Below are 27,658 nucleotides of genomic sequence, written 5' to 3' on the forward strand. Positions count from 1 at the left end.
CATGCAAATGATGATAAAAGTGAGTTAACAGTCTGACATCTGTCTGTGTCTTTATATATAATGTATATATATATATATATATATATATATATATATATATATATATATATATATATATATATATGTGTGTGTGTGTGTGTGTGTGTGTGTTTGTGTTTGGGAGGAGGGGGGCGCCAATGGATAAGTTGTGTCAAAAGGGAGGCCCACTGTCTTAGACTTTGAAAAACCGTGCTATAGACATTGAAAATGTGAAACAGGAAATACGTCAGGAAATAATTGTATTTGTTTACATCCCTCAAAATGGTGTATAACAGAATATCTGGATCTTTCCCATAACATTGCTCACTTCATCTTGAACATCAAGAATCAATAAAAATCAGGACATGGACATCATTTATTTAGCAAAAGACAGACAGAAATGACTATATACAGAAATAAAGAACAGATCTGCACACAAATGGACCCATGATCCGACCAACACCACAGTCTCTCCCTGCTGCAGTGCCACATGACTCACCCTCAGAGCATTCTGGGTAATGGAGTCCTCTCTCTCTCTCTGAGGGCCTGAATGTATTCAGTCACTCCATGTTGAACATGAGACGCATCAGTCTGACTCGCTGCTGTACTCTTGTGCAGGCTCTCTCTCGTCCTCTTCTCCTCCTCCTCCATCTTCATCACTCTCTTTATCCCAGTCCTTCATGGACGCGCCCATCATGAAATCATCCTTCAGCACGCTCCAGGACGACTTCTCCGCTTTGATCTGGATCAAGCAGAAAAACCAGTTAGAGGAATCAGACCTGGCACACTGCTTCATCAGGTTTACAGCAGGGATCTCAAACTCCACAACAGGCATAAAACTGATCATAATCAAATGACCGTTGATTATTTACTAAAACAGTTTTAGTAAAATCAGAGCACTCATGGATATAGTTAGAAGTTTAAATTAGGCCTGTCGCGATAGTCGATATATTGACTTATTGCGCGATAAATGAAAATGAGGGCCGTTAATAATGGAGTCGCAATATGTTGTCTATTTCTTAAGGGTGTCTAAATTAATTTTTTCTTCAGTGCACCGTGATGCTGATAGGGACAATTCGATATCGGTTCAGTAATAGATCATAACCGGTTATTACGTACTGACGTCATTCATCTCCTTTGCGCGATGTTGCAGTAGAATACTATGGTGAAGGAGGCAAGGGCGAGTAAATAATACACTCATAATACCTAAAAGGTAGATAATTATGTACAACTCAACTGCTTGAGTTGTCTTTCGTTGACACTGAAGGCAGCACAGCACACGAGCCGCTATTTGACTACTGGGAGAAATGCTGTAAAACTCCATCATTACCTCGCTCTCTCTCTCTCTCTCACTTTGGACATTTGACCTGCTGGCGTGTTCATGAGGTAACTTTTCCTCTCCTCTTGGCTGTTAAAGTGATACTTGTGGATCCAGACACGAGCGTGTCTATTATGGATTACCTGTGATAACCGTGTATCATGAGCATACAGACTGTATCCGCGGCTGTTCGTCTCGCCATCGGTTGAACAGCGCTTTCATTTCTAAAGCCAATCGCAGCCCTTTCTGTTGAGCAGGTGAAGACAATGACCAATAATAGCGGTGTTAGACCTCGCCTGTCAGCACGCAAAAAGCGGGATAATATTGACATTAGTTTATTTGCTATAAATGCTCCTGCTGTCTTCTGTGCACGTGTTGGAGTTTTGTTTGATTCATTCAGAAAGAGTGTTTTCTTTGAGCAGGTCAAATTAAGGATACAGTTCATATGTCTTACTGCTGTGATAAGGAACAAAATTGTATCACAAAAAAAAATATATAAATAAATTTAAAGATTTTAATAAAAAAATATATTGTGTTGTGAAGAAAAAATCTAATTATGTATGGAAAGCATCGTAAATGCACCAAGATATCGAATTGAACCGAATCGATGGCATGATAAGCATAACTGAACCAAACCGTGAGACCAGTGTAGGTTCACACCCCTATTTCATATAAAGACATTTAAGATGATGATTAGACCTCGGCATGGGATGATAACTAGTTTCAAGGTTTAACGCGGTTTGAAAAAATTCTAAGCATTAAAACCGTAAAAATGTAGTTATACCGTTCCTAAAGAGTTTTAATGGGTTTTTTTTTCATGTATTTATGCTTTAAGCTATATTTTTTTCAGATTATTAACAGAACAAACCATCATGATACAATGACTTGCCTAATTAATACCTGCCTAGTTAACATAATTAACCCAGTTAAGCCTTTAAATGTCACTTTAAGCTGTATAGAAGTGTCTTGAAAAATATCTGGTCAATTATTATTTACTGTCATCATGACAAAGATAAAATAATTCAGTTATTAGAAATGAGTTATTAAAACTGTTATGCTTAGAAATGTGTTGAAAATCTTCTCTCGGTTAAACAGAAATTATTGAAAAAAAAGAAACAGGGGCGCTAATAATACAGGAGGGCTAATCATTTGACTTCAACTGTATACCGTTCTTCCACATTTGGGAAATATACACAACAATAACTTTAGATTTTTAATACTGACACTGAAAAATGTGCTCTCCTCAGAACTGAGGAACTTTTGCTGTCGTCTGTCTTCAAATAAAATAAAAATATATAATATTCCCAATCCAAATGTAAAAACTCTTTAATACTCAAAATGTGAAAATATGGACTCATGGTTCTTCGTCTCGAAGCCTCAATTGAAAACAAAGAGAGAAAATGGTATTAGTTTGTGCTAGGGCTGGGCGATACGGCAAAAAAAAAAAAAAACTTTTTTTTTTTAATACAGTTTGACCGATTCATGATTTTGACTTTGATTATTTTAATTGTGTAACTAGTCAACTCAAACCATTACAAAAACATGACTGAAGTAACATTCTCTTTATAAATAACTTGAAAAACCATCTGGTTAAGGAACATTGCATTTTTTATGGCCATATATAAATTGGTCAACAAGGTGTAAATAAATGTAAAACAAATTTACGAGTTAAATATCGCTGCAGAAGATTTGAATAAAATAAATATCGTGCAATTTGAATTAAACAATAAATACTTCTGTTCTGAATAAATTAGGGGTGTCAAAATTAATAGTTTTTTCGGTGCACCGCGATGCAGACGCGGACAATTCGGTATCGGTTCAGTAATATTCATAACCGGTTATTGTGTACTGACGTCATTATTTCATATGCGCTCTGACGTGAGGAAGGCGAGCGCAAGTATTAACAACACTCCAACTACTTAAAACTCAGAAACTGTGGACAATTTCACTGCCTCTGTGTTTGCTGGATCAGTTTTTCACTGACTCTTACAGCAGAAGCCCCTATTTCACTGCGATTGAGAGAATGAAAGTACTCCGTTTCTCTCTCTCTCAGCTGGCGTGACTTTTCCTCTCCTCTTGACTGTTTTACAGCAACACTTCTGGGCACGTGCCAGCAGAGTTTTCTCCACCGCGTCTATTATGTCTTGACAATCCACACATACGTGACCCACTAAAGCGCGAAGTCATGTAGGATTTTACTTGTTGCATTTGTCTGAATGTAAATCCCCTCGTCAGGCAGCTAGAGCTGCATGGGAGAGCGGATCACAGCGTATCAAACCAAAAGTATTAAAAGTGTGTGTGTTAAGTCCATTACTACCATGAGTGAAACCCAGACATCAGCGAGATACAGAGAGAGGACCAAAGCGCATTTGTGCAATTATAATGCATCTAACATTACTATAAAATTTTTTGCTATACCTTGATTCAATAAAAAATGAAATCGTCTTAAAACGTAAATTTGAATTAATCGGAAAAAAAAAAAAAAAAAAAAAAAAAAAATCGAAAGAATCGCCCAGCCCCTAGTATGTGCACAAGCAAAGACAAGAAATCTCACCTCTTTCTCTTTCTTAACAGCCACGTCTGTTCCTCTGAGCACATCGATGAAGTCCTTCTTGGAGACGGAGGACAGAATCTTAGATTTCTTTCTCTCCGAGCCGCCGACCTCCTTTATTCGTTCATTCACGTTCTTCTGATGGTTCTTGAGCGCGTTGAACAGCTGCACCACACCTCTAAAATCAACCATCACACAACATCACAAGCTGAAAATAACACACCAGCTCATCAAATGCTCATCACTGCGGGACGTTTCAGACCTGGTGGCGACTCTCTGCAGGTTCCTCTCATGTTCTCGGTCTTGAACAACATCGGGTTTCTCTCGGCAAATATTCTCCCAAGCTCGCTTCTTATCCAGCTGTCAGTTACACAGGAAATGAATGAATGAATGAATATAGTAGATACGGAAAGTATTCAGACCCCCTTTCATTTTTCACAAGGTTTACCTTCCTACAAGACAACGACCCTAAGCACACAGCTAAAATAATGAAGGAGTGGCTTCACAACAACTGTTGTTGAATGGCCCAGCCAGAGCCCTGACTTAAACCAAATTAAGCATTTCTGGAAAGACCTAAATATAGCTGTCCACCAATTTTTACCATCTAACCTGACAGAACTGGAGAGGATCTGCAAGGAGGAATGGCAGAGAATCCCCAAATCCAGGTGTAAAAAACTGGCTGCATCTTTCCCAGAAAGACTGATGGATGTATTAGATCGAAAGGGGGTTTATACTAAATACTGAGCAAAGGGTCTGAATACTTAGGACCATGTGATGTTTCAGCATTTCTTTAATAAATCAAAATGTCAACAATTCAGTTTTTCTGTCAATATGGGGTGCTGTGTGTACATTTATGAGGAAAACAAATGAACTTTTTAGCAAATGGCGAAGTTCAGAGATTAAAAATTCAACAATTATGACAAACTATATATAATTTGAAAGCTCAAAATGTCTCATTTCCATATCTGGTGACTGATTTCTGATAGAGGTTACTGAGCAATAGTAATAATTACTGAGGATCCTCATCAAGAGTTGTTTAGCATTACTTTGCTACAGCAATCCACACGTAAACATTTTTAAAATGTTTTTTTTAGTGGCTAAACTCAAACCAAACACCAAAAAACTACTCAAAGTACTTTTAAAGTTTATGTGTGCTTTACAAATAATGTCTAAAATAGGAAAAGGTAATATTCATATTCCTCAAAACATACACAGAAATAGGGGGCGCTTTTGTATGGACAACAATGTAAACTGGATGTCATCTGGTGGTCATGTTTGGTACTGCGGCCCAACAAAATTTCTTGTTTTTTTGCGATATCAACTTCAAATTTGGATTATAATTAGTTTGTTATTAACATTATTGGATTATAATGTTTAGTTTTTATAAAAATATATATAATGCTAAAACTGTACCTGTTTCTTCTTCTCAAGACGCTCTTTCTTCTCCTTCTCCTTGATCTTGTCCAGCTGTTTGTTCTTCAGGAGGATGCTGGGTTTGCTGTCCGGCGTTTTCTTCCCCAGGACTTTGGCCATGGCCTCTGCCCATCCGGCGTTTGGGTTTTCCTCATTCTGTTCTTCATCACTCTTTCCATCCTCATCGCCGCTGTTTTCAGCATCTGCTCCCTCATGATTACTATCTGCTCCGCTCTCTTCATCGTTACTGATGCTTACTTCAGAAACATCGTCTGAACATCACACAAAAAATAAAAAACAATGTCTCTCAAGTCTTTTTAAGGGGCTGCTGCTTAATTCAAAACTACCATGTCTAAATAGAGGTAAAGTTGGTTTTATATTGGCATAGTCAGGCATTCTCCTTAATAATATAATGTCAGAAAAGTATTCTGTGCAAATTGTAAATAGGAAAATCATTTTAGCAGCAAATGACTATCAAAGTACAACACTGTTCACAGTGAGTTAGATAGTGTTCATGTTGTTTAGAAGTCAGACTTGCATGCTAATTCCGATCGAATATTCAAAATAACATGGTAAACAATATAGAGACTGCTCAATGAACAAATGTGCGAATATAAAACCAACTTTACCTCTATTTAGAATATCTATAAACATGTATAGGGGTAAAGTTGGTTTAATATTCGCACGTTTGTTCATTGAGCAGTCTCTATATTGTTTATGATGCTACTTTGAATATTTGATCGGAATTAGCATGCAAGTGTGGCTTGAAAACAACATTAACACTGTTTGACTGTAAACAGTGTTGTACTTTGATAATCATTTGCTGCTAATATGATGTCGCTAATTAGAGTTTGCAAATAATAGTTTTATATAGATGATAATATTAAGGGGAAATCCGAATGTGTGAATATAAAACCAACTTTACAAACAAGATTACACTATATTTTCTGCCCTTTCCCTCTGCGTTGTGTGTCAGCTGAAGCTGCTGGGAATAACTGTTTCCATTAAGGGTCAATGCTAAATATTTCGGTCACGCTGTATATTGTATATCACACGGTCAATAAAAATATACGATTCCTCACCATTTCCATCTTCAACAACGACATGTGGCTTCACCGCGAGCGCCGCCATCTTTCTGATATTTACAAGTACTCCCTAAAAAGTCCGTGTGAAACAACAGGCGCCCAAGAAAGGTTCCGCAGACGAGTACGAATCTTAATTTCAAATCCGGGTATAAATAATAACAAATCATCCAGAAAACATATTTAAAGCTTTGAAATAACGTACAATGTTTTAGAGGGGATAAACGTATTTTCTGAAAAAAAAATGAGTAAATTTATTTTTCCTCACACTGCCAATTTCAGTCATTCATTATTTTTTTTTTCAGCTCAGTCCCTTTATTCATCAGGGGTCGCCACAGCAGAATGGACCGCTAACTATTCCAGCATAGGTTTTACACAGTGGATCTTCCAGCTGCAATCCAGTACTGGGAACATCCATACACACTCAGACACTACTGCCAATTTAGTTTACCCAGGGTTGATTTTTTATTCATTTTACAAAATAATTAATTTTTCTGAATGCATAATTATTTTTTTGAATTGTAAAACTGGCTATGATACACTCGATAATGCTTTGAAGTTGATAACTTTTCTTGGGAAGTTTCACATACACAAGGCAAAAGTAATGTCTATTATTCCCTTTATTTATTTCTGTAAAGATTTGAAAATATTTTATAATTCTTTGACCTCAATTACAAGAAAGAAGAAAGCTGTAAAACCTCTCTAATAATGAAAAAAATGTCTGTACAGTCTAATAATTTAAATATGATGGATCCCCTCATATATATGTTACACTTTTTTGTTTAATGTATGTTCTGCATCACTAAGCTTTCTGTGACTGTTACATATATTATCATATATTCATGTATGCTTGTCAGATATGCTTCAATAACAAAAATAAAAATAAATAAAAAAGCTCAGGTGTCTCCGGTAAACTGTCATGCCGTTACAAAATTGACACGTACAAGATCTGATTTCTTTTTTAAAAAAAATCCTGGATCCTCACTGCCTGACTGAAATAAATTATAAAGTGGGTATTAGACCAGACAAGAAGCACTGGATTTAATACCTTTGTTACGTGACATGTCTTTAAAATATGGACATTTATTTTACCTAACCCTTAGTATTTTCAATGGAGTTTCTCTGGTCGTCTGCTGCTCCTGATGCCATCTTTCATCTCGTTTTACACTTGAACAACTTGAAGAATAGGTTATTAAGTCTATTTAACTGATTATATTTTAATTACATTAACACATAAATGCTACTGAAAAAAACAAAAAACAGCTTAAACCAGCCTAGGCTGGTTGGCTGGTTTTAGCTGGTCGACCAGGCTGGTTTTAGAGGGGTTTTGTGGCCATTTCCAGGCTGGTTTTCAGCCATTTCCAGCCTGGTTTTATCTGGTCAGGCTGGAAGATGACCAGCTTGACCAGCCTAGCCAGGCTGGGTGCCCAGCCAAAACCAGCTATCTCCAGCTTAAACCAGGCTGGTCAAGCTGGTAATTTCCCAGCCTGACCAGCTAAGACCAGGCTGGAAATGGCTGGAAACCAGCCTGGAAATGGCCAAAGCCCCTCTAAAACCAGCCTCGTCGACCAGACTAGGCTGGTTTAAGCTGGATTTTTCAGCAGACAAAATTAAAAATACATAAACCTTTTACCGGAAGTTTATCGGTGAAATTAAATCATATAAAATCATCATATGACAAAGCACTAAATGACCACTAGAGTGTAGTAAACACCATGGGTAGTCCATTTAATCCATTGTGAATTTTCTACAATAGTTTAACAATTAGTATTAATCCAGATGGTTTTCCGGATGGTCATGTCCAAATCATAATCGATGCCAGGACAGCTTTACACTGTACTTCACTGATAAAAAGCAGTTGATGCTGGTGAGGTATGTCTTGATGACGGTTTGCTGTTGCTGGATCAGTTCCAGTTGGTCCCCTGCTTATCCTGACTTGAATAAATACTGGTAGGCCTATATAGTTTTGATGTGAGCAGTTTACAGCTGTGTAAACGATTCTAAACGATGTAAACGGGAGTGATAATGATCACATTTTGAAAACAACTTGAGTTGACTCTGTAAAATTAAGATTTGTAGCAATGACACTGTTCAGCCAGTATGTGGCGACAAGAAACCATTAAACGCGTATTCCTGGTTAATTCTGCACTGTCTAACTCATCCAGACATTATCAATCTATAAGTAAGTTATTGAATAATTAATTTAATATTAAATACTGAAGGTTTAGTAATACAATAGGCAAACATAATATGCAATTAATTGCTGCAAAATCCAGCTTAAACGAGCTTAGGATGGTTGGCTGGTTTTAGCTGGTGAGCCAGCCAGGTTTTATAGGGGTTTTGGCCACTACCAGGCTGGTTTCCAGCCATTTGAAGCCTGCTCTTAGCTGGTCAGGCTGGAAAGTGACCAGGTAAAACCATCTACCAGCTTGACCATCCTGGTTTAAGCTGGCTTGGCTGGTCAAGCTGGTTTTAGCTGGTCATTCCCAGTGTAATTTAGCAAATTGTAATCTGGCTTATTTGTTAATTATATATATATATATATATATATATATATATATATATATATATATATATATATATATATATATATATATATATATATATATATGACTTTTTCTTCTGTTGAACATGAAAGAAGACACTTTGAAGAATGTTGAGAATAAGCCATTGACTTCTATTTTCCCTATTGTACTGCACAGTTCCACACAATTCACTCCTGATGTCTCAACACAAATCGATTACGTTAACTTAACAATTTAAGTAGACTGAACATAAAACAATTAAGTTTTCCCCCCCAAAAAATCTCAGGAATTGTGTTGTTTCAGCTCAATTTAAATAAGTTGTTTAAACAATATTTTTTTGTGCTCCCCTACTATGGATGTGAATGGTTACCAGTTCTCAACATTCTTCAGATTATCTTCATTTGTGTTCAACAGAAGAAAGAAACTCATAAAGGTCTGGAATTGCTTGAGGAAGAGTAAATGTTGAGTACACTTTCATTTTTTTGGGTGAACTATCCCTTTAAGTTGTCTTTTCAGAAATGCAGGAGAATCGTGATGTCTATTCTGAACAGAATGCAATGGGGATTCTCAGATTATGAAGAAGCGTGCAGCTCTAACAGTGGGGTCCTTCTCTGGTGGTCCTGCCGGGAAGGTAAACGGGGGTGTCTGGCATGCATGAGCACTTCGCTTTCACTGCTGAGAGTTCAGACTGAAGGATAAACTGTGAGAAGATGCTGTTAAATAAGATCTGCATGTGTACGTGTGAGACGGGCGCACACTGACCGCTGCCCATCTGAGCATGCTCACAACACGCACACAACAGCATCACTGTTCACATAGCAACAATGCCTGTCTGTCTGAATCAGAACCATACGCTTGTTCTGCGGCCTGCTGTATTTTTCCATGTTGTCTATTAATGATGGGTCTGATGCATATTTCTAAATAAATAAAATGCTAAATTGAGGATAATGCAAAAAAAAATTAAATAATAATAAAACTTTTAAATGAAGAAAAATAAAACTTATAATGCAAAAAATAAAGAAATAAAACTTTTAAATGAAGAAAAATAAAACTTATAATGCAAAAAAGAATTTAAAAAAAACTTTTTTTGCATAAAATAAAACTTATCAATAAAAATTAAACGTATAAATGCAAAACAAATAAATATTATAAATTAAAATAAAACTTATAATGCAAAAAATAAACTTAAAAGCAAAACAAATAAAAAATTGTATAAATGCAAAAATAGAAATAAAAATAAAAAATACTTTTAAATAAATAAAAAAATTATAACACAAAAAGAATAAAAAAAAATTTTTGTATAAAATGCAACTTTCACATCATGTCACAACTTTTTTTAAGCTAACATTTGATTCAGTTACAAGGATTTTATTTATTTTTGTTATTTTATAACTATAAACTATCTACCTCACAGCCCACACTGCAAAAAAAAAAAAAGATTAATTAAATGTATAAAATATTGTTGTGAAAAGGAATATAAATGCATATATTTTTTTGTCTCTTTTTCTTTTCATTAGACAATTGTATTCATATTGCTTAAGGTGATATATTAACCAAACCATCTCTTGAATGTGATATGCCTGGCGTATTAATGAAGCATTTATGCACAAGTAGATGAAGCTGATAGAAATGCAAAGGCCTGATTGTTTAAAATGAACTAGATTTCTGCAGCTAAACTTCCAGTGAGCAGAGATGGGTTGAAACTGAACACAGAATATAATTGTGCAGAGAATTTATAGAAAAAGAGGAAGTATGTATGGGTGCGGCCAACGGAGGACTGGAGAATTATGTACAAGTGATGAATTCCACTACACTCCACCTGTTAATTTCAGCTGTGTGTAAAAGCTGGAGTCAGGAAATGTGAGTTGTTGCGCACCTCCTGAATGTAACTTTTGCATTGCATTGGGGATTCCAGAATTCTGTGAATCGAATTATTCATTCGTATCCAGTAAATTAGTAATATTTTTCACATTGAACAAAACCCTCTCCTGAATTTTTTTATTGTGAACAAGCATGGAATTGAATAAATATTCCAACAATATATATATATATATATATATATATATATATATATATATATATATATATATATATATATATATATATATATATATATATATAAAGGTAAGTGGTTGCGAGCAATTGATATGGCCTGAATTTAAGCAAATTAAATGTAGTGGTGTTCAATTTAATTTTTGTTAAAATTCAGCCCATATCAATTGTTTGCAACCACTTACCTTGAAAAAAATGTAATAAATCCAATGAATACTTTTTTGCAGTGTAATTATCAAAAATGTAGATGTAAATAAAGAAGTATATGAATACGCACATACATGCAGCAAATACCAGAAAATGCTGTATATGCAGTCGGAGCGCAGGTTTCGTGTACATCCGTATCATTCAATCTGACCTCTTTGCAACATGAAAACATATTTTCCCAGCAGATGCTTCACTGCAGGACCTTTCCTGTGCTGCTTTTCCACACTTGAAGCAAAGAGAAAAGACATGTGTTATTGATGTTATTGGCTCGTATAACCCAGCTGAGAGGAAAGAGCCTTTAGTTACATTGTTGGTGATTTGACAGGAAAGTATGTGTGTTGGCCGCAGTACAAACGCACAACATGACTAAAGCCTTATGTTAATAATACGTAATGTATTACAACATTGGTATTGGACATTATTTTACGGCACTAACAACATATTTGACCCTGTTAACACAAGTGAAGAGCTGAAGCGTGTCATAAAATAAAAAAACAGAGCCACTCCCCAGTTCAGGTCCAAAGGCTCAATGACAGCACGCATCTGCATGTTCTCACTAATGCTAACTACCATGAGAAATCAGCACAGAGGAAATTAGCAACACAATCTCACGGCAATTCGTAACTTTTTAATTTAGCAGCTAATTTGTATGAATTCCTACGATCTGATTTGTACAATTTAGTATGATTTACTCATCCCCCAAGGATGGTTGAGTTTAGGGGTGGGGCAGAAATCGTACAATTTCGTCCGACTGAATTCATACGAATTAGCTACTAAACTGACAAAATGTAAAATGCTTACGTTTTCTCGCGAGATCAGGCTGGAAATTACCATTATTGTTATTATCAAAAAAGTCAACGACAACCAACAGTTTTCTAAAAATCTGCAACCCAACTTTTTGATTTAGTAGCTAAATCGTATGAATTACTACAACTAATTCGTACAATTTAGTTTGATTTGCTCATCCTCCAATGACTGTTGAGTTTAGCGGTGGGGCAGAAATCAAACAATTTTGTCCGACTGAATTCATACAAATTAGCTACTAAACTGACAAAATGTAAAATGCTTACGTTTTCTCGCGAGATCAGGCTGGAAATTACCATTATTGCAATTATCGACAAAGTCACTGACAACCAACAGTTTCCTAAGAATCTGCAACCCAACTTTTTGATTTAGTAGCTAATTTGTATGAATTCGTACAATCTAATTCGTACAATTTAGTACGATTTGCTCATCCCCCTATGACAGTTGGGTTTAGGGCTGGGGTTTGGTGCCACGCCTCCTTTTTAAAATCGTACCATTTTGTACGACTAAAGCCTGGTTTATACTTCTCCGTCAAGTGACCGGCGTAACCAACGGCGCATGTAACGCGCGTAGCTCTGCATTTATACTTCTGCGCGCTGTCTCTGTTGGTCTGCATTAACACTTCCAAAACCCTAGTTGGCAGTGAGGTGTTAATGTGTCTCTGTGTCGAGTTTCTTCGCTGGTGTTTTGTTCTTTCTGAACACTTCCGGGATGTACAAGTGGCTCAAACTCGCTCATTTTGAGGCAGGAACCGGCGGACGTGCAACAACTTTAACTATGAGGTAAACACAAAACAAAACTTTCCATCAGGAGCTCCTTCGCGGGACTCCACACTTGTAAAAAAAAATTGCTCCATTGGGCTCGCGCGGCTCTCGGTCCCGCCCAGACTCGTCAGCGCTACCAAGCCGACCAATCACAGAGCTTGCGCTACGCGTTGTTGCGACGTGTAGTTACATTTTTTGAGAGGTGCACGTCAGCGACGCCGACAGCCACAGCGTAGGGCTATGCGTCAGCGCTGTAGCATACGCGTGCACTTGACGCAGAAGTATAAATCAGCCTTAAATTCATACGAATTAGCTACTAAACTGACAAAACGTAAAATGCTTATGTTTTCTCGTAAATCGACAAAATCAACGACAACCAACGGTTTCCTAAAAATCTGCAACCCAGGCTCATTGGAAATATGTTTTTGAGCTAGATTTCTGCAAAACATACTATACAGCAGTTACATTTTGTTGATGCTTTACATGACAAATCCACTAGAGGGCGCTGTCTACATTTGTGTCAATCTGAAATATGTTACTTGGGGCCAATCCCAATTCTATTTTTGTACCCTTCCACCTTCCCCGTGGCCCTTGAGTGTGAAGGCTTCAAAAGTTACCCCTAAGAAATGGGACAGTACTACAACACCAGCACACGTCTTCATATGTAATCGCGGTCTCTTACTTCATATGTGATAAGACGATCGCAACTGCTGTGGTTATTCCAGTTGTGTTATTTGTTGGTATTTATCTTCAGGAAATCACTATATCATGTTATCATAACAATATCATGTGGCAATCAGATTGTAACTGTACTGTGTATTTAACACTGTGGCCAAATTCATCTTTGTAAGCACACGAAAAACTGCATTAACGTTATAGCAGACACTGTAAAACGCAAGTTCCCAGCCACTAGACTTTTCTGACAGGGTATTGCAGTGTCAGAATGTTGTTGGACTGCTATACAGGAGTTATTATTAGGGATTACAGATCACCAAAAAAGCCTTTTATATAAAGTATTAAAGACATTTCAGTAGTCCAGTGCTTTCTCCTTGTGTCGTTTCATAATTAATATACAAACCTTTTCAGATTTGTTTTGTTTTATTTTATTAATATGTTTGTATTGTTTGCGTTTTTGCCAAAATCTCCATGTCAACAGCTCCTTTGGAAATATTATTGCCAGGAAAAAACATGATGGATTCAGTACTTATTTTCCCCCACTGCATGTAATGGAAACAACATTTTGTTATTCTGTGATGACTAGGGATGTAACAATATTGTAAATACCGTCATACCACAATAATAATTTTTTTCAATATTACCGTAGTCGCATGACTCAATAAAACTATATTTCTGAGAAAAGTTTGCTCAGGCGAATGAAGCGAATGGGAGGTAACGGGAACTACAATTCCCATCAGTCTAGGCGTGGCCATCATCCTTTGCGGTCTGTTGTCACTACATATCCAGTAATGTGGAAATGGAGTGTGTTGCTAGTAGCGGGGAAGAAAAAGAGCTGGAAATGATCTAAACTAAAGCGGGTTTTAAATCGGATGTGTGGAAGCATTCCGGTTTCTTTCTAAAAAGATACGAAAAAGTAGAAAAGGTGACAGACAAAGAAAAAAACAGTATGCAGGCACTGCCAGACTGTGGTGAAATATAAGTCGGGGAATACGACTAAAAACAGTCATGGGGGCTGCAGAACACAGCACACTTGTTAGATTAATGCAGACATTAGCCCCTTTCACACATACAGACCTTTCCGGAAAATTGCCGGCAATTTTCCGGAAAGGTTGTATGTGTGAACAGGACCTTTTTGAAAATACCGGTAAATTCGTTCTGGCTATTTTCCGGAAAGAGAAGTTGTAACATTACCGGCAATTTGCCGGAATGCTGCGCTGTGTGAACGCAGAAGGAAGATTGACGGAATAAGCGCGTGCACGTCTAGAACGTGCTGACGTGAGACGTCCGCTTAAGCCAATCACAACAGTCAGACGCATTTACGTCCGTGCGGTTTGTGAGAATAAAAGCCTTTGAATATTTTTCCAGACAAATTTAGCTGCTAGAAGTTAGTCAGATCACGTTTATATGTTCTTCTCAATGCCAACTGTGTAAATAATCATCGATGAGATGCTTATGATAAGCCGTTGTTTGTTTACCTTCAAGCTTTGCGTGTGCCTGTGAAACAGCCTGTGAGTGCCAGCACACGCAAATATTATGAACATCTCGACATGCGAAAGTGATCCTGCGAAAGTTGTTCACAATATTGATCATCCACAGAGTTTGTAATTTAGTCAAATGTTTACAAATACAAGCGCAGCCGTTTAAAGCTCATTTGTGGTGAATGATGTCAGAATTTACCGGTATTTTGGAATGGATGTGTGAATGTTCTTTTCCGGAAAATTTCCGTAACGTCCTCGCCTGTGTGAACAGCGCTTTTTTGAATATACCGGTAAAGTCCTTCCGGAAATTTTCCGGATATTTACCAGTATCACTGTGTGAAAGGGGCTATTGACTTGTACCGCAAAGAGACCTCTATCTTACTCATGGCTTGTCCTCTCAAGTGGGGGAAAGACAATGCACAATGTTACCCACTGCTGTCAACCTTGACTAAATCATATCTCTCTGTCCCAGAAACCTCAGTCCCAAATGAGAGGGGGTTTTTTCTGTTGCAGGGGACATGCCCAGAGATCCCAGCTTTTACCAGATTATAGTTATATGATAATTTTCCTTAAAAAACCCATCTCTATGTAAGTGAGTGAGTGATTAAATGTTGAATGTGATGAGTTTTCAACAATACTAAATTGAAACTTTTTTTTATATGGTTTAATAGTTTTTTGTTATTAAAATTAAAAAATTGAAGTTCCTGTTTCAAAACTTACAGATATATGGCTAATTTGTTTGTCATTGATATGTTCAGTGCTAAGGTAAACAAACACTTTTGGCACTTTTTTCTAGTCTTTTCATTAGTTTTGTTTTTCCTGTAAATTATTTAATAAATACCGTACCGTGCCATTCATACCGAGGTTTTATTGTACCGTGAAATTCTTATACCGTTACATCCCTAGTGATGACGTTATTGTTCTTTAACATCAAGCTGTATGATTTATAAACGGTTATCACGATGAAAATCCCTGAAAATGAATCCTGATGTAAACGTCCTGCAATGTGAACCTGTGGAGGGCCGCTCTGTTGTTAATGACTCAGTGTGTTGAGCAGCGTGATCTGGCCGTGTGATGGGCTTTGTCTTTGTCAATGGGAACTGACATTAGTGGCATAAAGGACCCGATTGTCATTGTGCAAAGCCCACTAGAACTTGGCAATGAATATCTGGCTTGGCGAACTCATTGAGGGCATCTGACTTTGATGATCCATTGAACGCTAAAGCCCTTTCAGTTGCATAAATTATTCATTATCTGACTGACTAATATATCTGGATTAAAGCACGAAGTTGCATTACAAATACACTCACCGGCCACTTTATTAGGTACACCTTACAAGCAGCGGGTTAGACCCGCTTTAGCCTTTAAAATTACCTCAATCCTTCGTGGCATAGATTTATCAAGGTACTGGAAATATTCCTCAGAGATTTTGGTTCATATTGACATGATAGCATTTAACGTTTTTCCAATTTTTTATTGTTCAATTTTGGGGAGCCTGTGGGAATTGTAGCTGACAGGAGCGGCATTCGGTGTGGTCTTCTGCTGCTGTAGCCCATCTGCCTCAAGGTTGGATGTGTTGTGCATTCAGAGATGCTCTTCTGCAGACCTCCGTTGTAACGAGTGCTTATTTGTTGGCTTTCTATCAGCTAGAACCAGTCTGGCCATTCTCCTCTGACATCAACAAGGCATTTGCGCCCACAGAACTGCCACTCACTGGATATTTCCTCTTTTTCGGATCATTCTGTAAACCCTAGAGATGGTTGTGCGTGAAAATCCCAGTAGATCAGCAGTTTCTAAAATACTCAGACCAGCCTGTTTGGCACCAACAATCATGCCACGTTCAAAGTAACTTAAATCCCCTTTCTTCCCCACTCTGATGCTCAGTTTAAACTGCAGCAGATCGTCTTGACCATGTCAAGCATGTCTACATGCCTAAATCATATACTATAAAAGATATGGACGTAGTATCAGTGACGTCACCAATAGGTTTCTGAACACTGCAAAAGAAGCTACAATTAGGCACGGCCAACCATTGCCATTTTGTTCACGCGTCATCGTGTAACGTGAGTGCTGTGCAGGTAAACCTCACTCCTATGACCTCTAAAGGTGCTCTAGCGACAGACGCTAGAAGCCATGGTCTTTAGCCTCCTTGGTAGAGCACCCAACTCCCATGCGGAAGGTCGCCGGTTCGATACCAGCTCGAAGCGGGTTTGGTGGCGTAGGACCGACGGGGTTACATTGGTGCTGTGATCTGGTTTAAGGGGGTGAGTGTAACGGAGGCCAGCTAGTAGGTGCTGTGCAGGTAAACCTCACTCCTCTGACCTCTAAAGGTGCTCTAGTGACAGATGTTAGAGACCATGGTCTTTACCCTCCTTGTTAGAGCAACCGACTCCCATGTGGAAGGTCGCCGGTTCGATACCAGCTCGGAGCGGGTTGGCTGGTTGTAGGACCGGCAGGGTTACAATCGCACCCACGGCAGGATACCAAACAAGGGCAAAGAGGTGGAGAAACGTTTTGGGAGAAATGCTTAATATTTTATTACCTGCGACTTGTTTGTGATCTGACCACATGTACTTGGTTGTACACTATATCAATAAAGTGTCGTCTTTTAAAAACACTAGTGTAACACATTGAGCCACTAAGCATTGTTCTTATGACGTTTTTAAACAGGAGGAAAACGCGAATTACTTCCAAACACTTCAAATATAGTCTGTGTTAGTTAATACGAGGCTATTGATGAAATCAAGGCAGAACAATTTTTTTTTAAATTAAAAACTTATTTTATTCTAGCCGAAATAAACCAAATAAGACTTTGAATATTAAAGGAAAAAAATATAACAGGAAATACTATAAAGCTGATGGAATATAATGGAGACACTGTTACTATGGTTTCCTAACTAGATAGTTCATTTCCACATCAATGCATCATACATTTTGCTCATTAAGCAGTGGGTTGTTATATGGAAAAGCATGCTAGGCAATTATCCCACAGTTTTTTATGTAAATGTGAAGAACACATTTTTTTAGAGACCATTTCAATCACCAAGTGAATCTAAGTGTGTCAAATGCGATATTTATTCCACCTCTTTTGATACACAGGGTTAAAAACTACCCAAATTGGGTTGTTATTAACACTACTGCTGGGTAAATATGGGACAGAACACATCAGGGGTTAAATTAAACTAAGTAATTGGGTTATTATTTTTAACCCTATAAAATGGGGGTTTTCTACCCAATAATTGTTTGTTTTCACTTAAATAATAGGTTTTGATCCAAAAATTGCCTGCGAAAGATGACCCAGCAATTGTTCTGTTTTGACTCGGCATCACTAAAGTATGGTAGGGATGTGCAGCTTTGATTACAGGTGTACAAAAAGTGGTAAGAAATTATTTATTTCAGAAAGGGCTGACTAAGCTGGCTATGGGCATGAATCTCATTTTAATCATCTGAAAACGCAAGGAATCTTTATGTTTACACTATTTTCAATGCATTTAAACAAATGAGTATATAATATGTGGTATCCCAGTCAGCCTCTGCTGTGAGTTGATTTGACCCAAAGAGCTGGGTTGAAACTACCCAAGACTCTGAAAATAACCCCCAAAAATTACCCAAATGCTTCAACCCAATATTTGGGTAGAAAAAATAACCCCATATTTTTTAGAGTGTATCTACAGCCTATAGTTTGCATGACATCTTTAGTTTTCTTCTTGCAGAATGAATGAACTGTGTCTGAGTCCAGCACCTACATGAGCAGCCGCACGTTTGCCATGGCTTAATTCTGTGCTGGCTGAGATCCAGCCTGTCAGCTGCCAGTGACGCCTGGGTGAAAGTTAATGCCAGCAAGGCTTCACCGGGGGCGCTGCTGAATAGCACACAGAGACGAATACACGCATGATAACACACACCGAACAGGCCTGGGGTTTTACGCAGGTTTACTCACAGCACAAAGGTCGTTTCTTGATAAGGGAAGTCATTGCCATGTTTATTGTGAGACTGTATATTCATCATTGAATCATCTGTGTTGATTATGGGCAGATGTAAGTGAGCAATGGTTTCATTTAAAGCTTGGGTTCTCTGATGATCGGTCTGGTGATTTGCTAGGTTGATGATGATTGGTACAAGCATCGCTCGCAAGGTGTCTGATTAGTCAGGCAGAGGTTGTTTTAACACATCATCTGATTTGGCTGGGAGGAAAATATGTAAGGTTGCATTCACAACCGAATGACTCAAAAGTTCCATGTAGCTATACGTTTTCACTGATTTTACAGATTAAACTGCTGCTATTTGGGGATTTCCGCCTGGATTTTGCCTACCCAAATTTAAAAGCTTCCCAAATCCACATGAAGAGGTGTAAATGCAAAAATTTGGTAGCATTTTAAAAGAAAACTCTTTGAATTTTCATAAAACACTATTGAAAGTGTTTAAAATATCTGTATATGTCGTCTGTGTTCTAATAAACACCTAAAAAAAGAGGCGCTTTTTGTATTTTTTTTATAAACTCAAATTTGAAAGTGGACCTTTTAGGTTCTTTGTGGTCTAGTGTGCTGTAATTAATTTTGGTGGTTCCTGTATGTCTGTAATCATAGGAAAAAAGAAAAATGTCTCTACCATAATCTATGCAAAAGTTATTGTATTCCAACTGATGAGAGGTGCTGTACAAGCCACAGAGATCGATCCTTGTTTACATATTTCACTATTCTTTTGTTTGATCAAACATAATTCACTGTGTTTAGACCATATCAGACATATAAAAGGATGACTTATGCACATCACCTCAAAAACAGAGGAGAATGGCCATGAAGGGCACAGCATAAGGTAAGAGATGACAGCTGTCTGTGCTATCTGGGGCTGCTTATTGATCATGAATGTATTGTTTACATTTCTGAGCCATGGAAACACCACAATTCCTTCAACAACTGTTTGGAATATGAATATAATTCAGTAAAAAGAATGCTAGAACCGTATGAGCACCTGCAAGAGCTTTCATTTGAGCTATAACTTGTACCTGTGTCATATAAAAAAATATGAAAAGAACCAATGTAAAATACCTAGCTCGGGTATCAAAAATACTGTGTATTTAAGTGTAAATAACTTTTATGCAGTAGAATAAAAACCAAAGTGATGCATATGTGCATAAAATATAGATTCTACACTTTCAAACGACACCACCTACGGGGGTCTGGTGCAACGCTAGCCCTTTAAATCGGAAAGCAAAAGTCGATGACGTCACAGTTTAAGTGGTTAAGAAATATTAGATTATAATTTTAGATTAGATTATATTATTTGATGTTCCTAAAACTTGGATAGATGACAAGACTTTTGTCAGGAAGTGTATTTCCCAGAAGGGTTATCAGACCACAGTTCCAATCAGGATTTAGACTTTCAGCCAACAGCTGATGGAGAGATTATAATAAACGCAACAGCACATCATTAGTGTTGTAAAGTTCCTGATAGGGTGGAAGATTACAACAAAAAGCACAATGGGCATCAAACCAACTGTGTTACTTCTCATTTGGGGAAATACTGTCAATGCTAAAGATCATATTAAGCGAATCCTTTTGTTTTTCTTCAAGCACTGCTTCTTTCTCCTGCCGGGCTACTTAGATAACAGCCGTGGCACAAGGTTAATGTTTAAAGCCATAGGATATCAGTCTGTTATGAATATTGTGACTAACTGATTTTGTCCTCCATGACCTCTACAAGTTGTTAAGCCAAGAACTCAAAACAAGCATGAAGCTGCTCACAACTGCAAGCTATTAAAGAGATTAGGTAATGCTTTAGATTACACCGGTAACTTACATTGTACGTAAACTGAATTTACAGCATTTTTTGTTTTCTAGTGTACTATTACAGTAAGTACGGGAACAATATAAAAGCCTCTTTGAACCTTCCACAAATGTTGTATTAACCTTGTTACCAGTGTTGTGCTGGTTACTGAAAAATAGTAACTAGTAACCAGTGTTGGGGAGTAACTAGTTACATGTAATGACATTACGTAAATCAATTACAAAATAAAAGTAACAGTAATTTGTTACAGTTACTTATGAAAATGTTAAAAATGTTAGAAATGCTAACTGACCCAGCCAAGGCTCGAACCAGCGACCTTCTTGTAATGAGGTGACAGTGCTACCCACAGCACCACCATGACGTCCAGTAGTGGAATTAGTTTATCAAAAAAAAAAAAAAAAACACTTTAGCTACAGTGGTCATGGAACAGAAATTAAGATTGTTATTTTTTCCATTATCATGATGTACATCCACTTGAATTATGTATGTAAATTTTGTTTTGAATTGTTTAAAGACGGGCGTTGCTAACAAAATGAAGGAAGATTGATGAATGGATGAATTCAGAGCAAAATCGAGATGAGCACGGATAGCCCCGCCCTGAATTACTGATAGCCCCGCCCTAAATGACTGATAGTCATGCACTAAAGGACTGATAGTCCCACCCTAAAGGACTGACAGCTCCTCCCCAAATGAGTAATAGCCCCACCCTAAATGACTGATAGCTCCGCCCTAAAGGACTGATAGCTCTGCTCTAAATGACTAATAGCCCCACCCTAAACGACTGATAGCTCCGCCCTAAAGGACTTATAGCTCTGCCCTAAATGACTAATAGCCCCACCCTAAACGACTGATAGCTCCACCCTAAAGGACTGATAGCTCTGCTCTAAATGACTAATAGCCCCACCCTAAATGACTGATAGCTCCGCCCTAAAGGACTGATAGCTCTGCTCTAAATGACTAATAGCCCCACCCTAAACGACTGATAGCTCCGCCCTAAAGGACTGACAGCTCCTCCCCAAATGAGTAATAGCCCTACCCTAAATGACTGATAGCTCCGCCCTAAAGGACTGATATCTCTGCTCTAAATGACTAAAAGCCCCAACCTAAACGACTGATAGCTCCGCCCTAAAGGACTTATAGCTCCGCCCTAAATGACTAATAGCCCCACCCTAAACGACTGATAGCTCCGCCCTAAATGACTTATAGCTCCGCCCTAAATGACTAATAGCCCCACCCTAAACGACTGATAGCTCCGCCCTAAAGGACTGATAGCTCCGCCCTAAATGACTAATAGCCCCACCCTAAACGACTGATAGCTCCGCCCCAAAGGACTGATAGCTCCGCCCTAAATGACTAATAGCCCCACCCTAAATCACTGATAGCTCCGCCCTAAAGGACTGATAGCTCTGCTCTAAATGACTAATAGCCCCACCCTAAACGACTGATAGCTCCGCCCTAAAGGACTGATAGCTCTGCTCTAAATGACTAATAGCCCCACCCTAAAGGACTAAAAGCTCCGCCCTAAATGACTGATAATCCTGCCCTATTCATCAGTCGAATAGAGAAACAGTTATAAGCTAATTTTGGGTAGCTGACATTGATGTTTTCAATATGTGCTGAGCACTTTGAGTTGTATCTTATGTGGGAAAAGTGCTATACAAACAAAAATGTATTATTAAAAATGTATTAAAAGCCCAAGGATGGAGCTATTCTGCTCTGCCTGCTCTCACACTGTCGTCGGAGAGAGAGAGAGAGAGATCAGCTGTGCATGAGAATGAGAATGTGCAAGACTTCAGGCAGAAATAGTCGGCCCTGACAAACACCTTTATAAATAAATGTAGCAGCGGCTGACATTCACACTGGAGAGATACGCTCTGCCAAAAGCTGGAGCCTTGTGCTTTGTCATGCCCATCAGAGAATGTGGGCAGCGGCGCTGGTCAGGCCTTCTGCTAGACACAGTATACTTTCCTGGGAACTAAATCACGCCATAACAGGCACAATATGTTAAATCATTGTATCAAAATACACCAAAAACCACTAAAATACTGAGTGTGTTTACATGGAGACCAATACTCTGATTTTAATATGATTAAGACAATACTCTGATTAAGAGTCGACCATGTAAACTTCGATTTTTGATGATCTTAATCCGACTAAAGTCATAATTGAACTAAACAGATGGAATTAAGACATGTGGAGTATTCCTACTTTAGTTTGTGAAGTAAAGACATGTAAACACCGCAATCAAACTATTACCGCACTGAAGTACTTTTCTCTGCATTTTGTGACAGGACACACACAGCAGTTGTCAGCCGTTTGACAACAAGCAAATGACCATGGCTTTAAGCAAGAGACCACATTTTTGATGAAAGCGGGAAACGATGATTTTGTTAAGAATTCTGGAAGAAATCGGACATTATGAAGTGCCTTGACTTTGATGTGAGTTTGTTGCGGGGGCATAGAATGTCAGAGGTGGCTTGTTGTTTGAGAATTTGTATTCGTCGTCATCTGTTTGCACTCGATGGGCTCTATTTTAACAATCTAAGCTAGGGTTATCAAACTCAAATTGGTCCAAAATTGGACAAAAGAAGATTGGAGAAACATTGCCTGGTCTGATGAGTCTCGATATCTGCTGCAACATTCAGATGGTCGGGTCAGAATTTGGTGTCAACAACATAAAGGCATGGATCTATCCTGCCTTGAATCTACGGTTCAGGCTGGTGCTGGTGGTGTAATGGCGTGGGGGATTTAGTCTTGGCACACTTTGGGCCCATTAGTACCGCTTGAGCATCGTGTCAATGAATCTCCCGTCACACCAGATCCCAAAGGTGCTCTATTGGATTGAGTTCTGGTGATTGTGAAGGCCTACCTGAGTATTGTTGCTGACCATGTCCATCCCTTGATGACCACAGTGTGCCATCTTCTGATGGCTACTTCCAGCAGGATAACACACCATGTCATAAATCACAAATCATCTCAGACTGGTTTCTTAAACATGACATTGAGTTCACTGTACTCAAATGGCCTCCACAATCACCAGAGCTCAATCCAATAGAGCACCTCTGGGATATGGTGTAACAGGAGATTCACATCATGCATGTGCAGCCGACAAATGGACTAAAATCACTGAGTAATATTCCCAGTACCTTGTTGAATCTATGCCATGAAGGATTAAGGCAGAAGGAGGTCCAACATGGTATGAGTAAGGTGTACCTAATAAAGTGGCCGGATAGTGATATAAACAGTTAAAGTCAGAATTATTAGCCCCCCTGAATTATTAGCGCCAGTTTATTTTTTCCCCAATTTCTGTTTAATGGAGGGAAGATTGTTTCAGCACATTTCTAAGCATAATAGTTTTAAAAACTTCTTTCTAAAAACTGATTTATTTTACTCATGATGACAGTAAATAATATTTTACTTGATATTTTTCAAGACACTTCTATACAGCTTAAAGTGACATTTAAAGGCTTAACTAGGTTAATTAGGTTAACTAGGCAGGTTAGGGTAATTAGGCAAGTTATTGTATAATGATGGTTTGCTCTGTAGATTATCGATAAAAAAATTAGCTTAAAGGGGCTAATAATTTTGTCCCAAAAATGGTTTTTGAAAAATTAATACCTGCTTTTATTCTAGCCGAAATAAAACAAATAAGACTTTCTCCAGAAGAAAAAATATTATCCGACATACTGTGAAAATTTCCTTGCTCTGTTAAAAATCATTTGGGAAATATTAAAAAAAAAAGAAAAGTAAAATCAAAAGGGGGCGAATAATTCTGACTTTAGCTGTATATAGAAAAATAAACAAACATTGACAAAATAGATGGTGTATTTTTATGTGAATGTGAAGTCAAGGAAAACTCTTTTGCCTTTGAATTCTTCCAGTTTCCAAATGTAGCTAATGTTGGAAGTTTCCATCTGTGCTTTTTTTTCTTCCTGTGAGCTCTTGATAACATGTTGATAAAAAGATTTGCAGTCTAACTTTAGAGGATATTACTGGAAGAATAAGCACCGAAGGAGGACCGTTTCAAGGTTATGACGCAATACTTTACACAGGACCTTGACCATGCGTGACCTTTTTTTTTCTCCCTTAACATTTATATCTACATCTCTGTATCTGCATGTCTGTCTATTTGTCCAGACGAATAAGGCATCAGTTAATAGAGTTATTAACTTGTTTAATATTTTATTTGATTAAAAAGACGACTTGTAAATTCTTCTGTTGTTATTCTTTTTTAAATAAATACTGTTCAATTGACTGTTTAACCGAATACATCACCAGAGTATTAAACACCTGAAATACAGTCAAAATATCAGGGATTTCCAACAATATCACTAAGATTTGTTCAGTTGTGAGCAAAATTTTTTTACCTTCATATTTATTTCTTATTTTTATCGATGTATTATTTTTATCCCTTAATGCAGTTTAAAAGTGTAAATAAACAGAATACACCTATGAATCTGGAGTTACAGTATGGTCAACTTTAAATGACCTTTTATTCTTTTAAACCTGGTATGATTTCTGGATGATCATGCAAACAACATATGGCTGCAAAATTAACAGATTTTCTTTTGCGCGTGCTTTACTCCTTAGCCTGTCTATATCTTGTTTTCCTCCAAAGAGCACGTGTGTGTGTACGCTTTAATACATTTTTATTTTGGCTGAACGATGCATAAATCATATCATCCGCAGACCTAGCCATAATCATCCACAGCTTAGCGATTTCTTTCTTATGGCAGAACAAGGATGAACGTCTTGTTTAGTCTCATTGAAGATAACCGTCAAACGTGCTGCAGCTAATCTGTGTTCCTTCAGTTTAATGATGCACTAAAACATTCATTCAAATCTCTCTCTGCCACTTTCATTGAAATGTCAAGATTTCAAGCATGAAGCGTATAGAACCACATCTTAGCATTATTACTGAAGGAAAATGAATGAATGATGTGGATTTTTTTTATTACAGTAAACAATATAGGCTATTATTATGTTATGAGCTTGAGAAAATTCATTGTGAATTGTTTATTACAACTATAATATAGTACGTGTTACATTGTGTTTCTGCATTACATGCAGTTATTACATTGCTACAAGGCATCTGTTAGCGAACAACTATGGCCATCCTCAAATCAGATTCCCCACCACAGGGGGGAGCTATGACTTCATAAAGGCATAAATACAGCTTTCATAAGAGCTTACAACAGAACTGCAAACTCTTCATTGGGCTTTTCGTAACATGGCATAAAATATTGACAATATCGATGGGAGGTGAAATGGTCGAAAGTATTGCAACATTATGTGTGATCTAATGGTATGCAAACGCTTCTGAGGCCAAGAAGAAGTCACTGGGGAAGGTGCCAACAACAGCCAGTAAGTTGTTGGGAGTAAAATTAAAGAGTATTGACAGTATATACAAAGAAAGAGTGTTAAATAAGGTTGTCATGATTGTCAATGATGAGAGATATTCCTAATAATAAACCTTCAAATTGTTACCATCAGGTCGTCGATATTGTGTTCCCAGATGTGTACGAAATAGGACAAAGTTATTATTTATACCTCAAGCCAGGGACGGTTTTAGGATTTTCATTTTAGGGGGGCTCAGCTCCTTATAGGGTAACAAAACAACAACAACAGACACACACACACACACACACACACACACACACATATATATATATATATATATATATATATATATATATATATATATAGCCCTAATTACATTTAAAGTAGTAGTTTAATAGTATTACACTTAAGAAATGTTTGTTTAATATGGTATGGTTGCATACTAGTATTCCACTGATGTCAACAGGTCAACACCCTGTTTACTGTAGTAAAAACTTTCTATATTCAAGTGTATTTTTTGTTTCCATATTTTGAATAAATAAACCAACCCAAGCTCATTCTGGAAACGTAGCCCCGCGGACGTTTCTGGAGACCGCGATTTACGTACGTAAAGGCCGCGTTTGGTTTTTTTCGAGCGAACGCTGCAGGGCGGTGTGGCGCCGCTCCGCCCCTCCTCTTCGCGCTCGCCAGCCGACACCTCGCCTCCGAGTAGAGGGCTTTCCCGACGCAATCAGTTTGTCCGCCTAGCTCACAGCGTTGCGTCGGCGGAGCGGAGGCCCCGGAGGAGGAGGACGAGCCGGACCCGGCCGCGGTGGACGACGACCGGGGTCGAGTCTGGGGAACGGCGGGTTCCGGAAATCAGGTAAGACGAAAAACGGAATCCGGAAAATAAGGGCGAGAACGCGGCAGGATCTGAAAACGCGGTCGAAATCGAACACGGGGGCTTTTGCTTTTTTTTTGTTTTTTTTCGATCCGGCGGCTATTCGCGCGAGAACGGCGAGACGCGAAAAAGCGCGCACAGCGGCCTCTCGCGGATCCGCGAAAACAAAAAAACGCTCGAATACGTACCTCCCGGGACGTAAATCGCGGTCTGCAGAAACATCCGCGGGGCTACGTTTCCACAATGAGCCCGGGTTGCAATAAACTGGCAATTTTCTAACTAAATGGCATATATATATATATATATACACACATACATAAATACAGTTGAAGTCAGAATTATTCGCCCACCTTTGAATTTTCTTTTCTTTTTTAAATATTTCCCAAATGATCTTTAACAGAGCAAGGAAAGCTTCACAGTTTATCTGATAATATTTTTTCTTCTGGAGAAAGTCTTAATTGTTTTATTTCAGCTATAGAATAAAAGCAGTTCTTAATTTTTTAAAGACCATTTTAAGGTCGAAATTATGAGCCCCTTTAAGCCTAAAATTTCTTTGATAGTCTACAGAACAAACCATCGTTAAACAATAACTTGCCTAACTACCCTAACCTGCCTAGTTAACCTAATTAACCTAGTTAAGCCTTTAAATGTCACTATAATCTGTATGGAAGTGTCTTGAAAAATATCTAGTCTAATATTATTTACTGTCATCATGGCAAAGATAAAATAAACCAATTAGAGATGAGTTATTAAAACTATAA

General features: G+C 38.0%; 1 protein-coding gene across 1 annotated transcript; it reads right to left on the minus strand.

Moving 5' to 3' along the window:
* Positions 1-376: 376 nt before the first annotated feature.
* rrp15 (ribosomal RNA processing 15 homolog) lies at positions 377-6,460 on the minus strand. The gene is given in 5 exon segments (NM_199762.1): positions 377-760; positions 3,891-4,065; positions 4,150-4,247; positions 5,301-5,572; positions 6,383-6,460. Coding segments are annotated over 5 exon segments (750 nt in total). The 5' UTR covers positions 6,432-6,460; the 3' UTR covers positions 377-604.
* Positions 6,461-27,658: the final 21,198 nt, after the last annotated feature.

The sequence above is a fragment of the Danio rerio genome, chromosome 16, assembly GCF_052040795.2.
Source record: "Danio rerio strain M-AB ecotype USA chromosome 16, GRCz13ab, whole genome shotgun sequence".
Lineage (NCBI taxonomy): Eukaryota > Metazoa > Chordata > Actinopteri > Cypriniformes > Danionidae > Danio > Danio rerio.